Raw genomic sequence first — 17,307 nt, forward strand, 5'->3', positions numbered from 1 at the left:
CATTTCTGGGCTAAGGATTCATTTTGGGATTGCCGAATCATTTCAGAAGAGAGCCTTACAGCTCCTTCTTTACTGGCAGTCAATAGCGTTGCGGCGACAAATTTTATCCTCCCAAGGCAAAATGACAAACTGTCATTCCATTTTTTCAACTTGAAAAGATTCTCTTCACCTTTCAGACGGTAAAAGACTAAAAGAGCGGTGATGACTTCGAGTTTGAGGCTGTGTGGACTCTCTTACCTTCCCCTACCCCAGCCCCCTGCAACCCTACCCCCTTCCTCTCTGCAATCGGTCGCCCAGAATCAATTTTCTCGAGAACTATATTTTCATATTTTCGAGTACAGAATATATATGCCGAGGACAGATACGTTGCTAACCTAATCGAACACAAGTATCTCCACTTCCTTCTAAATTCTTTCAACGCTAGATATGGGAAGATCCAACACTAGTTATGACGATAAAATGTTAATTAATGCGGTGTCTATGGAAGATCGTCTCACTCAACAATTGAAAACGCTTTCAATATTAATTAAAGCGCCTTTTCCGTGTTTCCTATCTGCCAGTCCTTTCCTATTTATTAAACGACAAAAACGTATAACTTATAAACAATCAGTGAGAAAAAAACTACCTCTTGTGCACTGCAAAGGTTTAGCATAAAATTACTCTATGAACTTGCTCGGTCGTTTCTCTGGCTGATAGGCCAGCATTGTTATCTTGCTCAAGATCACATCGGGTCAGCATCAGCGACATCCACATTCCTCAACTACCATCTCTTTATAGAAGTGCATGCTAAAGTTGTTATCATAATATTCGATAGTGCTCATTCCTGTCAGCTTTATTGGGACGCAGCACGGTTCACCACTTCCCTGGTCCGGTCTTGAAGAATGCAAAATTGCTTGCATGATGGCATAGTTGCTTGGATTTACCTTGTAAAAATAATGGAACTCGTCGGTTTTGGATCCCATCGAAGTTGATAAAGGGGAACGGTTATGAAGCCCAGCAAACTTCAAAGGAGAAAACAAGGATACTAAGAGTGTTTTTTAGAAGGTTCTCGACCGTGCACAATCTTTGTTTTACGCTCATACACTAGGCATGAATTACGTCACTGAAACGTTCCTAGTAGTCTGTTTCACAGGCAGACGTAAACACCTATGGTGTTTTGCAATGCACGGTCAAGGCCAAAGGAGCGAACAAAACACAAACAACAAAGAACTTTTGTTGCGCCATTCCCCTCATTTAAACACGATCCTACATTGCATTTTTTTTTTTTTTTTGAGAACTCATGACGGTTTTGAGCAACGTGAATGTTAATTTTGAAGTCATGAATGAAACATGAACTCTTGCGCACTACACTTAGTAAAGGTAAAGGTAAAAGGGACCCAGCTTAGCTTAGATAAATAAAATATGCCTTCTACTAAGTTAGCTGCGGATGATTTCGATCCATCTTTAAATTACCACCATTCAAAGCGACTTGCCAAGTAGGCTTTAAGTTTGCCTACACTAACAATTTAATCATATACATTTGGAATAGGTGGAGAGACTCGCGCACAGCGAAAGCATACTGTAGAGCTTTGGCCAAGACTCACAAAACACGCGTGGATTAAAGGTACGATGCAGTACTTTTTACGCTGCTAGACCATTAGTTAGGGCATGTTTACAAGGAGAGAGCCTTTCCCTAGCAAGCGGCCTAGCAAGCGGTCTAGCAAGCGGGTTACCCTAGCACTCATACATTTCCTCTTTTTTTCTTCGTCGTGTTTACAAGGCAGCCAGGGTTACCCGGGTAGGCAGGTTACCCTATCTGCGTGTTAGGGTTACCCTGGCAGGCAGATTAACTTTTTCCCTTGTAAACACTCCAGGTAGGGTTAACCCACCTACCCGGGTTAACTTTCTACTTGTTTCCAGACCCTTTGAATGTAACCGCGCATTAAGTTGTCCCGGGTTGTAGGGTTACCCTACCTGTGAAATTGTGTTGTAAACCCAGGCTATCTTTTGCCCTCCAGCTACGGTTAACCCGCTTGCAAGGGTAACCCTCCCTCATTGTAAACAAGCCCTCAAACCCTGAAGCAACTTACCTTCTTATGCAGCGGAAACTTACAGTCTCCTCCACACCTGTAGGCGTCAAAGAACTTAGGAACAACAACACCTTGCCAAAGAATATTTTTTGAGATCTCAACCCGCATAGGACGCCTAGAGCAAGGTCCGCGGTCATGAATGGCACGAGATGGTCTGGACTTTGGTTTTAGGCCAGCCATTTGCTTATAACTGCAAAATTATAATGTATACGCTAGTTAACATAAGCTACTGGTCCTTCGTTTGAACTTCAAAGCATTGGTCCGTTAAAATTAATTTCATAGTTTTATTGGCCTCTTAATTATGCACCTATAGTGCTAAAATGGCGCACTGAGGTTTTTGAATTGCATGCTTTTAACGTTAAAAATTCCTTTGCTACGTTTAGAAGAGCCAGTTGTAAAGAGCAGTAGCATATGGAGTGAATAATGTCAAGTAGATCTACCGCGTCTCTGTTGTTCTGTCATTGTTGTTGTTATAGATATTATCGTGTACTAAAGAACGTGAGAAGCTTGACAAATCATGCTTACCTTATTCGAAATGAGTCTGCATAAATCTTTTGTGGTTTGGACTGTATTTGCACAACCAAGAGTGGCCTGTTATCTTTTGCTTCACCTGTACAGTCGAGCATCACCTTCAGAGACTTTTCATCGTCCTGGTGATTTGAGTGTATCCTAATACATACACCTTGATTGGAACGCGGGAAACGAAGCCACCTTTTCACCAAAGGGAGCAGAGGAAACACGACCAACCTAGCCTCTCCCTCCTGAATCGCAACCGATTGTAGAGGCTTGTGGTTGAACTGATCATAGAGAACAAGGTTTCCGTTCGATGGGGCGAAGGGTGGCTGAGGACCAATAGTTTTGACCATTATTCTTATTCTGGCTGACAGGATTGTCTCATCGGTACGAATATGAAGGCCGCTCAGCTTGAAAAAAATACCGTTTCTTCCAGGAGTTGCTGAAAATAGAGTGACAATATAACATAGGTGCCAGCTTGAAAAATCTTATAACTCTGTCCATGCTTTATACCACGATTTATGTGACCAGTCCGGCTCAATGCTACTTCTGGAAAATTCATGAAACGATAGCGTGAATTAACAACATGGCGGTTGTCAACTTTTTCCTTGTGGAATCAACAACTGAGTTGTGGATTTGCCTTTTTCAAGTCTTACTGGAGTGCTTTACTTTCCTGTTAGTAACACAATTACAAAGAAGGCACTAATGCGGCGTTATGCGTTATATTGAGGAAAATGGTGGCAACATGTGTGAGGCAGTGAAGTTTTGCTTTCGACATGCATGCATATGCATTTTATTTATTTTCTTTATGCTTTGATCAGCTTCAATGTACAGTATCTCTATCGTGAACAATCATCATGGGCCTTGAAAACATTAAGAAATGTTCTGCAGTCATTCTCGTTGCTTTGAGACGAGACTGCTTGTAACCATGTTGTAACTGACAACGGCTTGGCCGTCTTTTCCTTCACTTTGATCGATAACTTGCCCGGGAGGGAGATACTCCCTTATATGAGCCATATAAAAAGGTAGTGCGGCCCCCCAAAATATGGTTTTTCAGCCGTTTTGGTCATAAATAGGGTATCGATTTTGGCCATTTTGGTCATAAATAGGGTATGGTTTTTCTACTCTAACCTTGAATTGGGTATGTTTTTTAGAAGAAGCTACTTATTCATCAATATCGATAAGACAATCAACAAAAGCCCCTCAAAAATTATGTTTAGGGCAACTGTGTCAGCCGCAACGGTCATAAATTGGGTATCTAATTTTTGGTCTGGCCATTAAATAGGGTAGGGAAAATCGTTGGTTTTGGTCATAAATAGGGTGAGAGTTTTGGGAAGCGGGCCGCACACCCCCGCCAAATTTTTTTTTGGAGTATCTCCCGGGATAACTTGTTGGGTATGTAATCGACATTAAGGCCCGGTCCCCCCGGGCATCAAGAGACATGTGCATATGTGGAGGACGTGTTGGGACACAAGAGGATGTGAGTGATGCTAATTTTCTTTGTGAATCTACGAATGTCGCGGCGCACGATCAGTGTGTTTCGCTTATGGAACTCAGCCGAAATTCACTCTTTTAGCCCTCTATAACACTGTAACGAAATGCTTTGTCAGTTTTGTACTTACAAGAAATGAGGAAAAGAGTATGGAGGAAATGGAGAGATTTTACGAAAGAGTTTCGACCACAAGGTATAGGTCTTTTAGATTTCCTGGCCGGCCATGTAAAGTTCCCGTATAGTGTCTGACATAATGAGCATACTGTTTGGCTTAGATAGACCCCATGCTTTGTTCTGTTTTATTTTTTTTATTTATTTATTTATTTTTTTTAAATTTGAATTCTCAAGTACCAAGGTGAAGTTCACACGATAGTGCTAAATTAGTGATGCCATGCTACGTTACTCCGTCAATCCAGCGTGAATTGTTGTAGAATATGTGGATAGCGGAACTCGCACGCAAGCTCATAGCTTTATTAACCTGAACAAAAGCTATATCAAAACTGATGCAAATAATCTCATGAAAATAGACCTCGCATCTTGAGACCCCAAATGCGTGCGATGATTGGATAAGTCATTGTTTTGGTTCGTGAAACAAAACGTTTTCAAAAGTGGCATTGCGCCTAACTGGTGGAACATGATGCTGAGAGAAACTGACCTGATTACAAACTGACTTTATTCTCGCCAATATGCAACACTCAACTTCGTAAATTTACCCAATGATCTGTCATCACACTTCAAAGAACTAAAGAACCCATTTTTTAATACACAATTGATTTTTAGCGACACCCAAGAGCTAAATAGTGTTCCTCCACGGTGGTTACGCTACGCACGTGCTCGTAGCCAGAAAAAACGTGTAAAAACCGAAGCGGCCAAGGCGAGGCAAGCCACGCTATGTAGCCCGTTCTATAGGCTTGCGCCATGGGCGCAATATTATGTCACACTGAGTGCATTACGGCATCATCCAAAACCGACACAAGAAGCTATCAGATGCAGGCGTCAGACAACTCATGCCATGTTTAACTTGTTTTTATAAGCGAGTTCAGACAGTGTGATACGTTTTGAGGGAAACGTATATGCCGACAAATTGAGCACCTAAGCATCAAATGTGCAAAAGCCCGAATAAACCCGGCCACTAGAGAACCCATGTTATGTTTTGCTCTTCCTACAAACGTGTGCAGACAAAATAAAACTACGAACACATGCAACACATATTTACTTCGAGTGTGAGGAGGCTCTTTATAGAAAGGAAAAACATATGTTTTTAACTTAATACTCTTTAAAGGACGATGCGAAGCGATCGAAAATCTGTCGCCAAAGGCCGGCGCAAGTAACGAATTCAGCGACTGGTCTCTAGACGTCTGCCTGTATTGTCGAGCGTTCGTTTTACACATGAGCCTAAACAGCATGAACATCATAGTATGCAATCGCGCTTTGTAAGCAGGGCTTACTCGGAAATCTTCTATAGTTGTTAAAGATGCGATGCAAGTACGATAAACTGACTTCCAAAACTAAAGTCGATTGCATCAATCGACTCTCGAGTTTTAGCCCAGACAGCTCTCGAATCATACTACTGACTTCGTCTGCTGCCATATTCAAAACCTCTCGGTAAATGCTTTAACAATTCCTTAAAATAAGATAGGTGTAGCGCATAGTTTTGACATTGCTGTTCAAACACGTTTATGCCTTTCATGTACTGCTGTGGCTCTGTGAAGAGGGAGAGCTAGAGAATTTGCCGATACTTGGTAAACATAGAAATGCAAATTAATCATGAGTATGCAACCTATGAAAGTCCACTAAACATGATAATCACTTGTCTATCTGCATTTATATCATCAACCTGAAATTGCAAGTAGTTAACATTCACGAACAGAATGACTGACTTGCCAATGATGGAATAGCCTGGAACAACAATGAACTCAGGCTGGCATTGACAACCCATAGCGGTTTAGGCTAACCAAACGAAGGATTAGGACATCTGTTTAGAGGCTAGAAAAATACAGTTTTTCTGTAAACTATTCTTGGGCTACTACCCCAGTGGTGAGACAGCGGATACCATGCACTATCCGGTCTTGGGTTACGATTTTTATTTTCACAACTCTACTGTGGGAACCAAGCTAGTTGTGTTTGAGCTAATGCTCTCGGAAGATTTTATCTTCTGTGACACACCCCAGCCTTCCTGTAGCCAGCTAGTTCTAACGGGTTTAGAAGAGTGCTTGCCTAGGACTAAAAGCATTATCGCAACCTCTAAAAGAGCCGTCTTTTTATTTTGTCGAGAGACCATGAATTATGGTACAACTTCTTGTCTAATCAGTCCAAGATCAAATACTTCTCTTGGCCTTCAAGTTGATGAAGTCGAGCTGCGCGCCTCACTCGATCACGCAGCTCTCTTTCCTCTGTTTGGGTAATTACATGCTTGTGGACATATGATACCATAATCAACTCACTTAATTTATCAATATACCTCAATTCTCTCAGAAATGCGAAGTTTCTTTGATTTAATCACTGGCTAGAAATCGGAATGTTGTCAGTAGTCTTCCTTCTTCGAAAAACTCGGCGTCAGTGTCAGCACATCATAAGTGAAAGTGAAATTTGGTTGCAATGTTCCTATGTAGCTGCCCTATATATTAAGCATGTCTCCGAATTTTTCAGTATTGAATTCCACCTGGTTTAAAAGTTGTGACTTTGTTTGTAAAGGATACCCCGAGTGTTCGAATATCAAACTTTAGAATGGTATAATTAAATATAAAGAAAACAACTGATCTTTGAGAAATCGGAGACATCCTTCTGAAGTGCATCGTGCAACGAATCGTTTCAGATCAGCAATCATCATTGTCCCTATAATCGTGGTGTTAAATATTGTTTCGTTATGAAACATTCGTCATTCATTAAGCTATCAGGGAAATTGCGCTAACGTGAGGCGGTCAATAATGATACGTTTGAAGTCAGGCAGGCGTTCTCAGACAAAACAGGAACAGCTTAACTGCAGTCGTGAGTGTACCGATCTATTTCCACCAAAACGTTAAAATTGAAGGAGCGTTGGCCGGAAGATGTTCTTAAATAAAATATCACCAGATACACTTGACTACTCCTGTTTCTGGTTAGATGGCTTGTGATGGACTTAAGGAAAATTGTAAAAGTGATCTGATTGCAACAATTTAGAGACTTCATTTTGCACGTATCAAACAAAGTTGCGGAAATTGGCGAGAAACAAAGGTACAGTAGGCGAAAACAGGAAATCAACTCCGGCAAAGCTATTTTGGGCTTTGCGTTTGTCATGTTTTTACCCATTTATGTAAGTGGCAATTCGTCATTCTCAGTCAGAGGGTAAAACAAAGGAAGGCTAGAAAAAGAATTACTTCTAACACGAGGAATGATTTTCAGGAGGTCGCGCGTCCCGAATTGTTAGGTCTTGAACGGAATGAGTCATTCCTTGCAAGGAAGTCTGAAACTATAGAAGTTCGCGTTTTTTGTGTGTGATAAGGTGATGTTATCTGTTAGTCAAGGCCACAGCATATGTGTTCTAGAGAGCGCTAATGTGTTCAGTCTGCCCAAGTTATGCCAGGGTCAGTGTAAACAGCTAAGCCGCCTGTATCAGGTTAGGTATTGTAATTGAGATGGTTCCAAGCGATAAAGGTTTCAGACTACAGTATTGAATTCACTAAGGACTACAATATGAATTGTTACGAATAAAGCTGATGGGAATAATTTTTTTTCCAAACTGCTCTGTCCCATCATTTTGAAGAAAACAAATACAACATTTAGCTACAAGAAAATAGTGTTACTGTTTACATCATGACATTGATTTCAGCGACCATGATGCGAAGACATTGCTATAACTAAGGAATCACAAGTAAATGTATTTAGCTTGAAAGGAGCACCTCTGTAGCCTCTAATTAGATCCAGTTGGAACTAGAAAAAAATTTCTTTTACGGAGAAAGCAAAGTTGGCACATTCTGAGGATACGATTACCTTGAACAAACAACAAACTAACCTCCGCTTAGACAGCGCTGAGGGTAACGGCCTTAGCATATTAAACTAAGGTGGAACCAACATTACCTTGGCCCACAATGGAATGAACAGTGGCAGGGATCCTTTGTGGGTTTCCCTCCGCAGGCCCATCATCTTTGGCATATGTTCGATACAAACTCATCACAAATGCAGGAACGTCAAAACCAGGATGATTCAATTCTTTTGCCGGAAAAACTAATTCTCCAGCTGCACTTCTATTTCTCAAGGGAAACAGGGCTACCCTTTTGAAACCAAAAACAACTAGGAGAGGGAAGGTATAGCATATAATACGCAACATGATGAAGTGCTTAAAACGAAAAACGGAGGGAGCTGGTCTAAAATGGAACGCACAGGTCACGGGAAGACGTTGTTTGATGGGATGGCGAAATAAAGGTCTTGTTTTTGTCGATGCAGCCTGGATAAACGTGTATTACTCGTGTTTAGCCCTCCTTTGTATATATCAAGTTTCAAAACACAAGCTGGCAGCGAGTTAAAAACACGCCACCCCCTTGTTAGAGTAAACTACCTGGTGGAATTGAAAGACTTCCAAAAAAAGAAATTCAAGTAGCAACAACGGAAGCAATTTTGACTGATTTTTCCTAAAACTAAAACAATTTTTGCCATCAATCATGCAATAACCTCTCAGGAGAAGCCACTATATGATAAATGGAGCTGGCCCACACATTTAAATAAACAATAACTTCTAATTATGCCTCTAGCCTGGGCCATTATTTTTGAAGAATGGAACTAGAAACTACAGCAGGTTTTAGAGAAATGGTGACTTACCAGAAAAGCGCAGCAAATTCTGTTTTGGGATATGTTGCCGCTTTCCGGTGTTTATGGTAATTTCTGTTTTAAAAAAAATCATTAATCGAGGCAAATGCCTTTACTGTCGACCAAGAACGAATGTATCTAGTTTACCTAACATTTTAAAATTTTCGGCCCAGGAGAAAGTAAGACTCAATTTATGGTCTTAAGTACTTAATCTACTGGGCTCAGTTGATCGTTAATGCATCGATTTTTGAGGGAAACTGGGCTGGCGCAAAATTTAAAACCTGAACATTTTTTTCTTGCAACATTATCTAATCATAGTAAAAAAAAAAAATAATAATAATAATAAAATAAAATAATAATAAAAAAATAATGACCTTCTTAAAATGCCACGTGGCGTGTTAAATGCCGACACTCCAAATCAACAATAATAACGATAATACATGATTCACGTTACTTGCAAATGTATGGTAGACCTGATACGGCGCCGTACAGAAAGAAGAGAGGCCTTGGGAACGAGGTTGGATCAAACGTTTAACCACAGAACACGGTCTAGAAGCCAAACCATTCTGGAAGTGTTAACATCAATCAGTGGTTAGAAACATTAACTGGCAAATTGAAATAATAAAAAAAAATAATGACCTTCTTAAAATGCCACGTGGCGTGATAAATGCCGACACTCCAAATCAACAATAATAACGATAATACATGATTCACGTTACTTGCAAATGTATGGTAGACCTGATACGGCGCCGTACAGAAAGAAGAGAGGCCTTGGGAACGAGGTTGGATCAAACGTTTAACCACAGAACACGGTCTAGAAGCCAAACCATTCTGGAAGTGTTAACATTAATCAGTGGTTGGAAACATTAACTGGCAAATTGAAATAGTTTTAAAGTTTCGAATGAGGCATGTTTCCACAGTCCGTACAGTCCGACATAAGTGAAGAATTAAAAATAAATAATAAAAAAACTGGTTAAAAAAAAAAAATGCAAAACAAATGATTGCTTAGATTACTTAACTTTCAATTAAGGCTACCTATTCCACGCTGGCTGAAAGGATCGTGGCCTCTGGCGGGAGGTATCTACAATCCCGGCCAAACGTCCTTGGGGCACTTGGCAAAATGCCAACTGGTGGAACATTATTTTGAAGAGGAAAGTCATTTTTCAATATTCCGAGCTCCCTATTTCTTCCACCCCCCCCCCCCCCTCCAAAAAAAAAAAAAATGCTATGAATGACTCAACATCAACATTGTATTGGGGCTGGGGAGGGGGAGGTGAACAGAAAGACCTTATGTTGGCAAAAGCGCAAAGTGTCCCAAAACTTTTGGCCAGGGTTGTATGCACGCACTGCGCACCTATGTTTTCTGATAGGGCTGGAGACTGGGCACAAAATTAATTCTGAAAATGGCGGACAAGGTAAGCGAAACATGGTCCGCATGAAAGCTTACAAAATCCAAGATGTTAACAGAAAGAAAAGGACAGGGATAGTAGCAGACAGTTTTGCCGATCTGAAGCAGAAAGGGATGAAAAAGCTGGCTATGACCACGGACTGTAGAGTGTATCTCGAAGATGGGACTGAAGTGGAGGATGACGATTATTTGAATACTCTACCTCTTCAAACAGTTTTTGTCTTTGCACGACCAGAAGAGACTTGGGAAGGATGTAAGTAAAATGGTAGACCCTAGTTTGCATGTAGACAGTTGTTTGTTTTGTGGAGAAAGCCAATAACCCTAACTCAATTGAGGATACCAATAACCCTAACTCAAGTTAGGATACTGTAGCCTTTGTTAGCCTTAGTGTTTCACATGTGCAGCTCAATGCAAGCTTGATTTCCTGAAACATAGTTGGAAACTAATCCTTCGAACGATGTACGCTTTATCGACAGATGTGACGGTTCTCAAACATGCTACTGAGAAGATTTTCAGGGCAATGTCACAACGAGACGAGATCATTGATCAGATTTATGATTTTATACATTGCTCTGAATCCAATGAGATGTACAGTGTCATGGTGGAGCTTGTCAATCGTTTAGAAGATAATATTAATGCAGAGAAGCGTAGTGAGGACGAAGCTTGGTTTGATGGACTTAAACAGTCATTTAACACCAAGGAGGAGTTTATGAGAGATGCAGCAAAATCAAGAGTTAGGAAGTACTTCTCCAATGCAAAGGAATCTTTTGAAAAAGTAAGTTCCTTTCTGTTGTCTGCACGATTCTTGCAATTTTTTTAAAGCACCTGGTTGGTGTACATATACCTCCCTAACCTGGGTTAGAATTAACTGGCCTGTGTAGTCCTTGGAGGTCTCCCCAAAGTTTTCGCTACAATGTACATGTACATGTCATGTATACAGTATTTATTTGTACGTAATGTGTAGCACATGGTTAGGATCCTGACTGTTAAAGCTAGGTGCCTGTTGGGGGAGTTTTGGTCACCACAAGGTGCAGACCATGCAGACTGCAGACTGCAGACTGTGCCGACCATGCAGACTGTGCAGACTGTGTACTTTTTTTTTTCTTATTCTTGTTTTTGCATTTACTTTTGACTTGCATATTTTGTGGCTCTGTTCAATTATATATCAGAGTGTTTGTTATCCACAGGCCATGGAAACTTGGTGGTATGTGACTGTTGATGTGTTATAGATTTTGCAAGGGAACTCCATTTAGTCCTAAATATGCTTAAGTAAAGCGATTTTAAAATGTAGAAATAAACTTCACTTTTATCTTGTATTATAATGTCACTCGTAACATGTGTATTTTGTACTCTTGGTGTACAAAATGTAATTCCAAATGGCTGTTGGAGTGTGACTGCGATCATGCCAAAAAAGCCTAGCACATGGGAAGATCACAGAAAACCGATTATCATTTGAAATTCTCAGTGCAGTACGGTTGCCGTGATGAGTTGATGCAATGGTTAATGTATCTGTACTTATGGCAGTTGTGTTTTTGTGGCGATTTAGACTATGAGTGGTCCCTCTTTCACTTAGTCCATTGTGTGTGATGCATACGGAAAACCTCGAGGAAAAAATTTCATGCGAGCATTTTTTTCCTCAAGGTTTACTTATGGTCACACTTAACTAAGCGAAAGAGAGAATACCCCTAGTCTAATGGCGATCCTGTATTTTGTGGAGAAAAAGCGATTTGTAGGACAAAGCCGCTTAGAGTCACCATCCTTGCTTTGTTTTATGAATCAGTTAAGAGGAGAACAAAGACTAAGAAAATCGAAAAAAAACCCATAACAACAACAACAACAACAACAAATTAGACAAAATAAATAAAACCACAACCCATCAAAAATTGACACGATATTTGCACCCAGAATGTATGTAAGTTTATTTTTATGCTTGGTTTTAGCATATTAGGACCAGTAAAGGGAATTTCCCATAGAAAGTCTCTTATTTGGGTGTGGACAAAATGTGATGTTGAGAATTGTGTTAGTGACTTTTTGTATACCCCTATTGGAGGGATATAATTTTATGCCAGCTAACTCGTTTGGTTCTTACTGATGTTTTGTTAATGTTTTTAAAACTCTGACCACCGGTAGACCATAGGGTAGGCCACAGGGTAGGCTATGGCCTACCCCATGTTTTGTCCACACCCCTATTAAACGCGTCAGTCAAAAGTCAGATGTTGAGTTTGTGCCACCTGTAGATAAATAACAAACATAAGGACTAGATAGCAGCAGACATGTAAATATTTTAAGGAAAACGACCAATTTTTTAAGTTTGCAAGACATGTTTCGACAGAGCTTCTGTCATCTTCAGTTGAATGAATGATTACAAAGCAAGTTGAATAATAAGTAGGCAAAAATGCTAATTAAGACAAATAGTAACAACAAGAACGTGAAAAGGTGTAAGTTAAAAGGATAATTTTAGATTTACATGGTGTAATTGCTGATTGAGGGAAGGTAGTTCTTTTTGAATATGAATAGCCTCCTTTATCTTGAGTTGAAAGCTGGTAGTGGCGTGATCTAAAATATGAAAGCAGTCTATTGTCGCTCATTGTGTTCAATAGACTGCTTTCATATTTTAGATCACGCCACTACCAGCTTTCAACTCAAGATAAAGGAGGCTATTCATATTCAAAAAGAACTACCTTCCCTCAATCAGCAATTACACCATGTAAATCTAAAATTATCCTTTTAACTTACACCTTTTCACGTTCTTGTTGTTACTATTTGTCTTAATTAGCATTTTTGCCTACTTATTATTCAACTTGCTTTGTAATCATTCATTCAACTGAAGATGACAGAAGCTCTGTCGAAACATGTCTTGCAAACTTAAAAAATTGGTCGTTTTCCTTAAAACATAAGGACATATTGAACACTATTTTGTCACTAGAAGCGAAAAAAGTGAGTCAAGTGTTAGAAAAAAGTACTCAGTCTGCACAGTCTGCACGGTCTGCATGGTCTGCGGTCTGCAGTCTGCATGGTCTGCACTTTGGGGTGACTGGGGGAGTTCCCACCTTACTGCCTTCCAACCAAATGCTGTGGGCCACTTAACTTTGTTTTCCATAGCCAGAAGGCAAAGAAAGTCATGTCTGATAGCCTGGCGCTAGTGATTTTTCTGTCGGTTAAGTGTCCTTCTCATGTTCAGTACGGATGAGTGAAGTTTCTTGGGTATCAATACACTTGAAAAAATTACTCTACTCTAATGGGCTAAAATGGAGTGCAGTTATCATGTAACACTAGTGCATACTAGAACAAAGATAGGCATAGTTAGTTGAAGGACACTCATAGTTGCAGGCAGTAATCTGAGGTATTTCGAGGGCGGACAAAGTTCACATGAACCCTTCCAAAGATTTTAAAATGAATATCTGCCGAGCACTTTGGAACACTTCCGACAATCACCTGAACCCTTTTGAAGGTAACCAAAGATTGCTGAAGATTACCTGAAGCTCACTGAAGACTTGAAAATTTTTTGAAAGTTTTGTGAGTACTTTTCGAATGGTTTAAAGGTATTAGAATACCAAACACACTGCAGGCTGCCTAACGAAACAATGTGTAGGTGTTAAATGGTATGTTTTTAATGTAGTATTACTACAAATTGCACTTGGCCTACTGGCTTGAGCAATTTTGTTAGCCTTCGAAAAATTTGCTTGTGCTTATGTACTCCAAATTGCACTCAAAATCATGTGATTACCTATTCAAATAACGTACCCCCAAAGTACGTTCAAGAACTGTTACACCGCTGTGAATCAGCAAGACCCCTTTGCTCATCCTCGGACAAATGGCTTTTCACTATTCAACACTATTACCTTATTACATACAGGTACAGGGCTTTCTCTCTTATGGCACCAAAACTTTAGAACAAGCTTCCAATGAATGTTAGAACAATCAGTTATATATTAACCATTTTAAAATTGAAATTGAATACCCATCTTTTTAAGTGAGCTTATAATTTGTAATTTCCTATTAAGAGAAGTAGTATTAATTTATGTTATACTATATAATATAAAGGTTAATTAACCTTTATAGTTACAATGGAGTAATTCAGCATTCATAATTTTCAAGAAGTTTCATTGTTTTTATAAAGAGTATTGAATATACTACTAGGTTTTAATCACTGTAAAGTGTTTAGGACAGAAATGTAGAAGTGTCATATTAAAGTTTATTTATTTATTTTATTTATATATTATCGTGATAATTATTATTATTATTATTATTATTATAACTTGATTTTTGTGTTACTCTTAATTCATGACTAGTGAATTTTTTTCAACTTCTAAATGCACGTTGGGCATTATTATATATTAACTTACAAGCAGGATCTTTTGTTTGGCAGATGCAGCATCACCATTTTGGAAGGCCTTTGAGCTAGCTCTGAATGACTCCGAGTTACCTGGAGGGCAAGCTGGGGAAACCTGTTTCCTTTGCACCCTCATGCCAACCCCATGTTATGTCCCCACTTATTTTCTACAATTAGGTGTCACTTATTTGCAGAGGGTTGGTCTTACCGATAGTGGTATTTATTCATTGGGTACCCTAAAATACTTTAGCATATGTCTGCAGGAAAGTCTTGGTTCTGGCTAACTCCTTGTAAACATAAAATCTAATTTGCAGGCATCAAAAAGAGCTCAAAACATCCTTTCAAAAACTCTGGAGCAGTTTCAAGGTGAACTGAGAAAACAGCAGTATTATGGTGACTATTTTGCTCGATCTGCAAGTCAGGAGCTGCGTCTGTGCTGTGACAAGGGCTGGTTCAGTTGTGAGGGTCCTTATAATGAAGAAAATTGTTTCAAAATGCATAAGATCAACCCATATGGCAGCAAAGAAAGGAGAGTCCTGTTTAGTACATGGAATCTTGATCATGTGTAAGTAATGTTTACCTGAATCATGTTGTTCTGGAAAATATCCATACCCATCCTACAGAGGGTTTAGTGGTTTAAAGTCACCCCCTTCCCATCTCCTGAGGAAATTCCAGTTTATCATCACACTTTCCTTCAAAAAAAACTCACAATGTAACTTGTTATTGAACCCACCCCCACCCACCCCTCCTCCTGATAATTTGTAGTTACGCTTTCTTCAGGGTGGGTAGGAGTACTTTCTGTTATTTATTTCCTTTTTTGGGGGCAGGGCAGGGGGGGGGGGGGGGAGGAGAGATAGACTGTACAGTTGAAAAATACATGTATGGTATACAGAATTTGGCTTTTATCATTTGCCCATACTTTTTGCAAATAGAAAGCCTTCTGGTTCATTGAACGGTACTTTACCACCATCACTAATTTCCTGTTTTCCTTTTTGAGCTGATAAAGGTCCTTTGATCTAAATCAAATTCTTTATTATTTAGGTGTAGTTACATGGATAATTGATAAAGAGGCTTGCAAGATGTATTACACATGTACACATAACTATGTTTTTTATTGAGATAATAATTATATAATTAGAAGTATTGCTTGGTTAAAATTTGATGGCTGCACTGAACTAATCAGGTATCTTTAAAGTAATTATTATTTTCTTGCAAAAAAAAAAAAAAAAAAAAAAAATTGAAAACACCTCACCTGGAAACTCTTTCAGAATTGAGAAGTCTCGCCAGATTTTCCCAGCAATGATCCAAGCTGCTGAAAAGTGTCCTAAAGGAAGCCAACTGAACTGGAAATACTTTTTTGACCTGCTTTTCACTAGGAAGAATCTCAAACTGGTCCACATTGGCTGCCATGTGAAAGGAGAGCATGAGGGATTTGAATGTCAATCCAGATCTTTTTACGTGAAGTCAAGGCGGTAGCATATTGCCGTTTTAGAGTGATTTTACAATAATATAACTATTTCTAACAATTAGGATAAAATTATGTGATGATTTCTCAAAATGAATATTCATTCATTTTATTAGGGACCAAACAAAACAAAGCAAAACAAAACAAAACAAAACAAAAGAAAGAAGGAAGGAACGAAAAAAGTCACAAAACTCGAACTGGACCACTCTATCGGCCCGTTTCTTTTATACTGTTAAAGAAATAAAGAACCTGAAACTATGCAACAGTAACAAAAATCATTTGAGAACGGGAGAGAACTTTTTTAAATTGATGGTTTGTTTACAACCTTCATGGTCTCTATTTGTACACGCACAAAAACATGAAAACATGGTGGTGTGTGCTTTATGGAAGGGATCAAGGAATAAGTCTTTGTACTCTGATGAAGACCATAGCCGAATAATTTTGCTCCCAAGGTGGAGAAAAGCGAACTCGATATGAGTCGCGAGTTGAAGCTTGGATATAATGGTAAGATTTTGAAAATTTTTGGGTGATTTTTTGACGAGATTTGTCTGGACTCCATGCGCTGCACAGGTTCCCAAAACGTGTACATGGGACCAAACGAAAGTTACACGACAACAAACACAGTACCGATCACAACTGACGAAATAAAGACACGATGTATATGCACTTATAAATCTTTTAATATCGAATGTAAAATACGGAGGAGGTATTTTGACACTTGAAATGGTGTCTGCTTAAACAAATGGCCCGAGTTCATACACTGTGCTATCTTGCCTCAGAATGTTCTATATATGGCATTAAAAGCTTTTAACCCTTTCGACACCTCTTTAGAGCCAGACACTACTCTGTAGTTGTATTGAGCTGAAGTGTGGTATTTACAAACAATGCGGCAAAATTATTTTTAACATGACAGTTTGGAGATCCTAACGTACATCGAGACAGCTACCCTTATTGATTGGGCATGTACTCTTTAAGGAGAATGCGCATGCCAATCAGGCTTAGCACTAACGGATTGTACCCAGGTCCCCATCCTCACGGCCACTAAATGTTGACTTGAAGACGTGTTTGACATGAGCTGTGCTGAGCTTTCATATAATTCTATTCAGCTGCCTCCACAATTTTATTGCGGATTACTCTAAATATAAGTAAGTTATATTACTATCTACATTCAATAGCTTCCTTTCGACACTGTACAAACTACACTATACAACATTGTCTTGCAAATGAATGCATTGTTCCAGGAAC

General features: G+C 39.3%; 2 protein-coding genes across 2 annotated transcripts; one reads left to right on the top strand and one right to left on the bottom strand.

Moving 5' to 3' along the window:
- Nucleotides 1-565: 565 nt before the first annotated feature.
- On the bottom strand, nucleotides 566-8,600 carry LOC145481650 (protein decapentaplegic-like). Its single transcript, XM_081460170.1, has 4 exons — nucleotides 8,131-8,600; nucleotides 2,595-3,024; nucleotides 2,070-2,259; nucleotides 566-923 (listed from the first exon to the last, which is right to left on the bottom strand). The coding sequence occupies exons 1-4, from the start codon at nucleotides 8,378-8,380 to the stop codon at nucleotides 738-740; spliced, it is 1,056 nt and encodes a 351-aa protein (XP_081316296.1). The 5' UTR covers nucleotides 8,381-8,600; the 3' UTR covers nucleotides 566-737.
- Nucleotides 8,601-10,093: 1,493 nt separating this feature from the next.
- On the top strand, nucleotides 10,094-17,268 carry LOC145482609 (DNA fragmentation factor subunit beta-like). The gene is made up of 4 exons (XM_081461213.1): nucleotides 10,094-10,517; nucleotides 10,741-11,039; nucleotides 14,912-15,162; nucleotides 15,866-17,268. Exons 1-4 carry the CDS (start codon nucleotides 10,283-10,285, stop codon nucleotides 16,071-16,073), a joined length of 993 nt encoding a protein of 330 aa, XP_081317339.1. The 5' UTR covers nucleotides 10,094-10,282; the 3' UTR covers nucleotides 16,074-17,268.
- Nucleotides 17,269-17,307: the final 39 nt, after the last annotated feature.

Source organism: Orbicella franksi, chromosome 3 (assembly GCF_964199315.1).
Source record: "Orbicella franksi chromosome 3, jaOrbFran1.1, whole genome shotgun sequence".
Taxonomy (NCBI): domain Eukaryota; kingdom Metazoa; phylum Cnidaria; class Anthozoa; order Scleractinia; family Merulinidae; genus Orbicella; species Orbicella franksi.

Excerpts from the sequence above, each read along its gene's own strand:
- LOC145482609 (XM_081461213.1), top strand. The coding sequence starts at position 10,283 with ATGGTCCGCATGAAAGCTTACAAAATCCAAGATGTTAACAGAAAGAAA. Across the intron at positions 10,518-10,740 it reads AGAAGAGACTTGGGAAGGAT|ATGTGACGGTTCTCAAACAT; the intron begins GTAAGTAAAATG and ends CTTTATCGACAG. Across the intron at positions 15,163-15,865 it reads ACATGGAATCTTGATCATGT|AATTGAGAAGTCTCGCCAGA; the intron begins GTAAGTAATGTT and ends AAACTCTTTCAG.
- LOC145481650 (XM_081460170.1), bottom strand. The coding sequence starts at position 8,380 with ATGTTGCGTATTATATGCTATACCTTCCCTCTCCTAGTTGTTTTTGGT. Across the intron at positions 2,260-2,594 it reads GCAGACTCATTTCGAATAAG|TTATAAGCAAATGGCTGGCC; the intron begins GTAAGCATGATT and ends ATAATTTTGCAG. Across the intron at positions 924-2,069 it reads AGTTTCCGCTGCATAAGAAG|GTAAATCCAAGCAACTATGC; the intron begins GTAAGTTGCTTC and ends TATTTTTACAAG.